A 9,287-nucleotide genomic window follows, 5' to 3' on the forward strand; every position below is an offset into this window, starting at 1 on the left:
GTACAATGTCTCTTATATGTTATTATCCCCCATTTTCTGTAAAATAGTCTTTATTTTATATATGCACAATTTAGAATCTTTTAGACTGTAAATCGTATTATATTGTATTGTCATTGTGTTGAATGTCTGTACTAGAAGCTTCCAACACCAAAGAAAATTCCTTGTGTGTGCAAGCACACTTGGCAATAAAGCTCTTCTGATTCTGATTCTGATTCTGATTATAGTTTTTTTATTCTTCCACACTGATGCGGTGCAACGCGACACAACAAACCCATTAAGAACAAGCCGGTATGAGCTATGACTTGAAAAACGTTTTTGTTTCTCTTTGTACCCCTCCAACTGTTAACGTGTTAAGTTATTTCCTATTTTAATAACGTGCTATTTTGGCTTCGGCCGACGAGTGACTAATCCTGAGAGGCGACGTCACTACACGCATTCTATCAGCACGATTCAGCGGTTAGACAACAGTGCTGAACATTCCGGGCCGAGAACGGTTTGTAATTTTGCTGTGCTGAACCAGTCTCACATAGAAACATAACCGTTACTGTAACGAGGAAGACGGGACGAGAGCCATGAGGGAATGGTGCGAGGCCGGTGACGCGAGTAATGATTATATAATATATAAGAGTGTCGACGTCTTGTGGTGCCATCTCAAAAAGGTAAAAGATCTCTCTCACATACCTTCTCTGGATCAGTTCCACATTTATGGAATGATCTGCCCGCTGCTACAAGATCAGCAGATTCTGTGGCCATCTTTAAGAACCGGCTGAAAACACACTTCTATCTCTTTTCTACACTTTCAAAAAAAACAACAACCTTAGCTCTGTATACTGTGATAGGCTATATGAGACCAATTTTCTTTTATTGCACTTATGCTTTTTGTTGTCCATATGTTGTTCCAATTGCTTCCGTTGTTTCTCTCATCTGTAAGTCGCTTTGGATAAAAGCGTCTGCTGAATGACTAAATGTAAATGTAAATGAGTGTCAGCTGTGCGTTGCATCGGTCTCGCATCTCTCATGGAGGAGCGGAAGCTTAAAAGGACGAGAGAGGACCAGGCCTGGACATTGTGGTAAGTTTTATTTATGTTTGTGTGGCTGGCAGTTAACCGTGAGGTAGCTGTCGGCCCTTTACTTTCGTTTTTGTTGTTTGTTTATTTTATTAAAAGTTTATTTAATGTTTGCCGGTTCCCGCCTCCTTCCTTCCTTACTTTTAACATTGTTACATTGGTGCCTAAACCCGGGAGGAAGGAGAGACATGCTGTCGAAGAGCCCTCGCCCCGAGGGGTCTCGCGGTGCTGCGGGGTCGGGGAGCGCGAACGAGGGATGTCCGCCAACGGCTGCCCGAGGCGGTGGTGCTGGAGCAAGTATTCGGATGGGACGAAGACCTCGCTGCCGTGCTCCTGGGCCGAGGTGGGGTGGTTGCCGTCCGGGAAGGAGCGGAGGAGTCATCGCCATTGGCCGTGCGCCGGAGCCTGCTGCCGTTCGCCATAAAGGGGACTCGCTGCCGGCTGCCCTCAGCCAGAGGAGCCATCGCCGACCGCCAGGGGGTGGAGGAGGATCGAGCCGTTGAGCATCCAGTACCACTACATGGCACCGCGAGAAAGAGCCTCTCGGCTGGCTGAGGCTGGGCGACAGTGTATCGGGGAACCGGACCAGATTTTCTTTTTCGCTCCTTGTGCTTCCGTCTCCTTTTCTCTCATCTCGTCTGTCCATACCCCCAGGTGCTGCGGCCGCCGAGACTGACCCCGGGGGGAGTAGAGTCTCATGGGTACCCCCCCGGCCTGTGAGGGGCGATGGGGGTATGTAACGAGGAAGGTGGGACGAGAGCCGTGAGGGAACGGTGCGAGCACCGGTCTCGCATCTCTCACGGAGGAGCGGAAGCATAAAAGGATGAGCGACAGGAGTGAAGGACGAGAGAGGACCAGGCCTGGATATTGTGTTAAGTTTTATTTATGTTTGTGTGGCCGGCAGTTGACCATGATGTAGCTGTCTGCCCTTTACTTTCATTTTGTGGTTGGTTATTAAAAGTTTATTCAATGTTTGCCGGTTCCCACCTCCTTCCTTACTTCCTTACTTTGAACATTGTTACAGTTACCGTTTCAGACCGCGCTTAGAACGCTTGGGCGTGATGGAGGAAAAGTGATCACTTTAGCTGTTATAAAATCACCGTAAACCAATTGCTTTATGAAATATATTTTCATTTCAACATTTTCCCAAACCTAACCTCATTCCATTATTTTAACCTAACCCTTTAAAAACAACATGTAATACTCGTTTTAACCTACGGGGACGGCCATATTGCTTTTTATGACATCAAACAGTTGTACGCACAGGGCAAGTGAACTGAAATATGATATTAACACTCTCCTGTAGATATAAGGTGCTGTAATAAAATACACGTGGAAAATAATACTACAATAACAATAAAAGAGAAAATAAAGACATTTTGATCTCATTGGTCAGAAACGGTTCATACATACATAGAAGATTAAAAATGAAGAATCAATATTTGATAGGAGATACATTTAGTTGTTATGAACTGCATTTTATGTGGAGTAAAATGTTTTTTTCTAATGGATTGAAGCAAACTGCCTGCAGTTTGTGTGTGCTGTGATACAGGGGGTATCTGTAAATATAGTCAAACCCCATGCAGGCATCTTTTTGACCTGAGGGGAAAGTTCAAGCAGACCAATCGTGGCGCTTGCAGTCCGCGTCGAATTGACAACAGTTACATTTTTGGAGAGATGGTACAGTGTAGGGTGTGCGGCTCTGTGAAGGCTATGGCGCACGTCCAAAGCAGAAGTCAAATATGCAAGGCTCAGAGATGACGTAGTTTTGTATGCAAAACCCAGAAGCGACTCAGAATGTTACATTTACATTTACGCATTTGGCAGACGCTTTTATCCAAAGCGACTTACATTGCTTTATCCTATACATTTATACATAGGCATGTGCAATCCCTGGGACCTGCGCCACAACCTTGCGTTGTTAACGCAATGCTCTTACCACTGAGCTACAGGAAAGCTTTTTAGGACTTCCGGTTCCATCGCTCCAAAGTCTATGGGTTTTTTTATGGGTTTTTGGTAAATCACCTGAAATAAGGTCTGTGGTAAACAAAACCTCTAAATTTTTCACGTTTTATTCTATGACCTAAAACACACCAGTTATAACCCGCTTGTTATAAAGCCTTATTGTTTCTTAAAAATGGCGGTTGCTAAGTTGATAAAAGCGACAACTTCATTTGGCAGGGCCGTTAGACGTCAACGCGCATATAAAGCTCACAAATAATGCAACATGAGCACAAATCTCTTCAAACGTATGCAGAGTCATTCACGGAGTAATTACTCACCAGGAAACACATTTTTAATAAAGTTTGAAAGAGCTGTCGGAGGTTTGGTGGTGGTGACGTTGATATCCAGTGACCTTAAGTGTAGTCTGTTTATAGCATCGTGTTAGCTTTACACTTCTGCCGATTGTATTTTAGCTTCAAAAATAGCAAATATTGTGTTAATCTGTAAAGATGATCTTGATAGACAAAACTTGTAAACATCATAAACCTTTGTTAATCCAAAAGTCTATGGGTAAAATGCATAGGCTTTCGGAGGGAACTAGCGTGGCGCTAACTTCCGGGTTCGCCTACAACAATACGTCATCTCTGAGGTACTGGATTGGCCTTTAGGTTTAGGGGCGGGGTTAGGGAGGGGCTTCAGTGTTTCTTTTTTTCTAATAGTCATACGTTTTTGTTAAAATAGTTATGAATTCATGGGAGATCTGGTTGGCAGTACGCATGTCAGATATCAGTGGCACATGGATATTTTGGTTTCTAAAATATTGACATGTTATTTCATACCCTGATACTTTCTGAGCTCTTCACTCCACAGGCTCTGAGTCCCATAATGTCTCTCATCATGAACGAACACTACAGAAGAAGCTCCCGCGTCATCTGCATTCTGGATCAGCTCCTGAGATATTACACCACAATTATAACCATTAGATATAGAAGAAAGAGGTTAACCTCAAACAGACAACAAAAAAGACTGTGAAACAGCAGGAGATGCTTAAACCTCAAACGTGTCATACCATGTCTAGTACAAATAAAAGTTGCAATAGGAATAAAATAAGTGATTATTTCATTCCAACAGACATACCTTCAGTATTTGTCCCCCGTCCGGGTACCTTCTTAAAATCTCTTTCAGATAATCAATAAATGGCGGTGATGTTGCACCAAATTTATTCCTATAATAAACAATGTAAGAGTTACCACAAAGTACACAAAACACATAATACATTAAACGGAAGGTTCTAGATGAACTAACAATAGATGAACTAACAATGTGTTTATTTAATCCCGTGTTGGCATGATAACAGTTATCTGTAAACATTGGACTAGCAGTCTTTTTTTCTTTTAATTTTTATCTAATTGAAATATAAAGTTTCAGTAATTTTATGGACAAAATCACGTATTTATTGTGAGCTTTAAGGAAAATAATCAAAACATTTACTCACTTTTTCTTCTTCTTGTGCCTCGATTCTGAACTCATTGTTCTTCTTTACAGTCAGTGTGCTGAAAGAAACTGAGCAGAAAACCTGTTAACTTCACACTATCAACCCTTGAACCAGTTCAGATCTCACCAACTGAATCATTCAATGAATTCGTCTGGGTGTTTGACGATTGACCAACATCCAGACTATCCTGTGTTTTTAAATAAACATGTTTTTCCTTATCATGAACAGTACTATAGGTGCAGTGACGTCATATATTTTCCAGCATCTGCTCCCACAACGCGTTTGGTTTGTGCTCCGCATCCGAAGCGAAGACGATGCGCTTCTCAGAATTGTGTCGGTTCAAGGAAAAGACTCTTTTTTCTGTTTGAGGGCCATTTAAGTTGCATTCTGACTACATTTGTAAGCAGCGTTCATAAAAAAAAACTTAAATAAATACTGTATAAGCGGAAAGTGAAATATAATATCTATGTTTTTAAAAAGGTTTTAATGATCACCAAGAAAGTCAATAAGACATTATAAATGTAGATGTTTGTTGTGTTTCTCTTACCTTCAGTGTGCGCTGGTGATGCTCCTGATTGACTGAATGAATCAAGGCATCGAGAATGTGACGGATAAATGCGTTGGGTTTCTGTTCTCTAGAAAGAGTCGAGCTGAAGCCAAACGAAACTTAGCCGTATCCTTCCTGGATGCCTTGTCATAGTTGTGTACATATTACACACGCACACACACACACGCACGCACGCACACACACAAAAGCAGGAGTAATGAAGCTTACATACTTCAAATATGTTTGAACGGTTACAAGCTTAATAGAAATTAAATAAATAATACTTGCGTTCGTGAATAACTTGCGCGCGCACACACGATCCTTTTCACTCTTTATCACTGACTGAACAGAAATAAACACAAAAAACTTGATATCTTATTCATTTTAATAATATATTTGATAAAATTATATATAAAATCTTTTGTGTGTCACTGTGGTTAGAGCATGGCGCTTTAGCAACAAGGGCACTGGTTCGATCCCAGGGGGTTGCCTTAGGCTACTCATAAACCAGGGATGGATTACTGACCGGGCCGATGGGGCCAGTGCCCAGGGTCCCTTGACCACCATAAGCCCGAGGGGGCTTCAAGGCTGCGCCATCCAGTTTGGTACAGAGAACCCAACAACAATGAAAACAAATGTTTATCTATGTTAATATGTGGGTCCCATAGCCTATAAAAAAATGAAAAGATTAACAAATCATGGCAAGTATGTTTTTATGTTACTTTAACTTATTAAATTAAATTTAACTTATTAAAAATGAACTTATTAATTAAATTACAGCACATTTAAATTGCATTTTCTGAATCTTTTGCTTGATGATTTAATGTTTACAGACATGTCACAGGGGTATCTCATGGTGAGAATTTTTTATTTATTTATGTGATGCATTAAATATGTGTATGTTTGACAGTTATTTAAAGACATGTTTCATTCGCCTTAATTTGGTCCATTGTTGATTTTTCGCTGTGTAGCTAATTTTAGACTTCTATAAACCCTGTACATATTATTTTTAGCATAGCGCAGGCATTTGACGCAGAGCGAGAACGGTTTTAATATTCATTATCATCTTAACTTTCACTTTCTATAACTGTGAATGGGCAGCTAAGGGAAAGAACGGAAAAATTGTGAGGGGGGCCCTTGGAGGTAACAGGCCCGGGGGCCCCTTGAAGTCATAATCCGTCCCTGTCATAAACAACACAATGTAAGTCGCTTTGGATAAAAGCTGCCAAATGCGTAAATGTAAATGTTTTAGAAAAGTTGCTGGACATATTTTGGTCATTTATATTTGTTTCTTTTTTATCGTAAAACTGAAGTATCTGAAATAATTTGGTTGAATCTATAGTTACCATGAAGTGAGTGAAAGTGAAAAGTGACCTATCAGTCAGATATGGTGACCCATACACGAAACGTGACCTCTGCATTTAACCCGTCCAGAGAGTAGTGAACACACGCACAGCAAGTGGTGAACACACGTACACCCGGAGCAGTGGGCAGCTATCACTGCAGCGCCCGGGAGCAAGCGGGGGTCAGGTACCGTGCCTCAGTCGTTACCCGCCGGCCCTGAGAATCGAACTGGCAACCTTCTGGTCACGAGTCCCACTCTCTAACCATTAGGCCACGACTTTACCATGGTGAAGTGTATAGTTTTGAGTCATGTTCGTGTCGTTAGACATCATATATTACAACTGCTTTCTTTTATTTGTTACCCTCAGCATATGGTTTTACTACTGGTAATGCGCAAGCATATAGTATGCTCTCGCGATACTGTGACGTCATAGGTCGATCAGTCTGCGCAGCGTCGCATGAATGCATCCAATGTAATCTGCGCTGTCTTGGTTCTGTTTTAGCTCCTCCTCCTCTTTAGGACGCGAGGACAGAAGAATCAACTTAAAGTGGCACATCCTCGTTTTATATACATCGATAATCATTTTTTGGGTAATTGTGTTCATACTGCATTTTTATTATTTGTGAGACTTTTATGAGTGATGACGTTTAATGTCTCTGACAACTTCTGTAGTCCCAGGTAGCAACTTGTTAGCAACTACCTTTTTGAAGACCGGTTAGGCCTGAAGCTTTCTAAAATTATTACTTGCCCTGAGGTATTGAGGTAGCCTATCGTATGTGTGTTTTATGTCATAGAACAAAATGTCAGCTTATGTTAACCATGCAGACCTTATTTCAGTGATTTCAACCATTTCTAGAAACAGTCTTACTCAACTCAACTTTATTTATATAGCGCTTTTTACAATTTTCATTGTTACAAAGCAGCTGTACATGAGACATATTGACTATAAGCAAAACAATTAAAGTTGTACCTGTAAAAACAAGAAAAAGTTGAAAACACAGAAGACAGACACACCCACATACAAAACACTCCACACACTCAATATGCACACGTACTAACACACATAGACATAGACACACACACACACGGACGCGCACGCACACACACAGATACACACACGCACGCATGCACAGTGAGAGCACACATTTAGGATAAAGGAGAGAGAAGCACAGGTCAAATATTAAACAGACTATAAATTCTTATATGCAATATTAATTAAGGAAAACTTTAAAATTCTAAAGCGGCCCCCCGGCCAGGCAGATAGTGCAAAAACAGTATGCAAACGGTGGTGAGGAACCCAAAACTCTAATGGAGAAAAAAAACCTCAGGAGAACCCAGGCCCAACCAGGGGATTCCAGTTCCCCTCTGGCAAAAGCTGCTGCCTCTGCACAAGCTCGACAGTGCTTTCACAACAAGGCTAAATAAAATAAATAAACTTACTAATAAGGTAAATTATAGTTTAAGATTAGCATTAATAATCTAATAGCATTTGAAATGTTGTGGTGAGGACGTGTCAGGTGACCTATCCAGCTCTATCATCTCAGCTCTTGTCAGGTCGCCGCTTCCCATTCTCTGCTCTGTACATGAAATCACACCTTGAATCATAAATGATTGGCCAGCACAGGGATGATTCAACACTCGCTGTTTATAGCAAAATATCACAATGTTGAAAACGTGTGACCTGAAGAACAGACAAATCGGCCCTAGCAAATTACGTAAGTAAACCAAACAAGGTGGTTTAACAAAACGTGAGAATTTACCATTAACGATATGACAGTATTTCTGAAGGATGCCTTCAATTCCTTTTGGTTAAAATAATGAATTAAGTGTTTTTAACATTTAAGTCTCTTAATAAAACAGTCTTGTTTCGAAATATCACTGAAATGCTGCCGATTGAATCTACTCCTCTTTGTAAGATGTCAGAACCAGCTCGAGATCTCGATGTTGAACTCATCTACTACATGAATGTGGCTAAACTGAGATCTGTAAAGAACGCGGAAGAAGTGGAATGAATCAAATGACTTTAATCTGGTTGCACCACTTTTTCTAACTCATTTACATTGAACAGGTTTCTACTTGGAACTCTATTTATGAACTCTGTAGCACAACAAGGAAAAGCTTCTACAGGCATTATACCAAATTCATAAATCGGGTATTACTATTAAAAGGGGTTTTGATTTGTAAAAAGAATAGTAATAGTAAAAAGCATTTTTTCTTGTTTTACATTGGTTGTACCACGTGACACAGAAAGTGTACGCAGCTATTTTTCAGTATTTAAGAGAAGATCTTTTCAGTCAGCCAGAAGCATCACTTGGTTTCATCTGAATGATGCAGTATTATGTTTAATCTAGCCACAGGAGGTCACAAGCCAGTGTACTTTTTGTGCCGGTCCCAAGCCCGGATAAATAGAGAGGGTTGTGTCAGGAAGGGCCAGGAAAGCTTTTTAGGACTTCCGGTTCCATCGCTCCAAAGTCTATGGGTTTTTTTATGGGTTTTTGGTAAATCACCTGAAATAAGGTCTGTGGTAAACAAAACCTCTAAATTTTTCACGTTTTATTCTATGACCTAAAACACACCAGTTATAACCCGCTTGTTATAAAGCCTTATTGTTTCTTAAAAATGGCGGTTGCTAAGTTGATAAAAGCGACAACTTCATTTGGCAGGGCCGTTAGACGTCAACGCGCATATAAAGCTCACAAATAATGCAACATGAGCACAAATCTCTTCAAACGTATGCAGAGTCATTCACGGAGTAATTACTCACCAGGAAACACATTTTTAATAAAGTTTGAAAGAGCTGTCGGAGGTTTGGTGGTGGTGACGTTGATATCCAGTGACCTTAAGTGTAGTCTGTTTATAGCATCGTGTTAGCTTTACACTTCTGCCGAT

The 9,287-nt window shown here is 40.7% G+C and overlaps 1 protein-coding gene across 1 annotated transcript in view; it reads right to left on the reverse strand.

Annotated features, from left to right (window-relative positions):
• si:dkeyp-118h9.7 (sacsin) overlaps positions 1-5,143 on the reverse strand; it is a 26,859-nt gene extending 21,716 nt beyond the window's left edge. The window contains 4 exon segments of the mRNA XM_057336107.1: positions 3,851-3,962; positions 4,149-4,236; positions 4,507-4,574; positions 5,054-5,143. Of these exon segments, the coding sequence (XP_057192090.1) occupies positions 3,851-3,962; positions 4,149-4,236; positions 4,507-4,541 (235 nt within the window). The 5' untranslated portion in view covers positions 4,542-4,574; positions 5,054-5,143.
• Positions 5,144-9,287: the final 4,144 nt, after the last annotated feature.

Source organism: Triplophysa rosa, linkage group LG6 (genome assembly GCF_024868665.1).
Source record: "Triplophysa rosa linkage group LG6, Trosa_1v2, whole genome shotgun sequence".
Taxonomy (NCBI): domain Eukaryota; kingdom Metazoa; phylum Chordata; class Actinopteri; order Cypriniformes; family Nemacheilidae; genus Triplophysa; species Triplophysa rosa.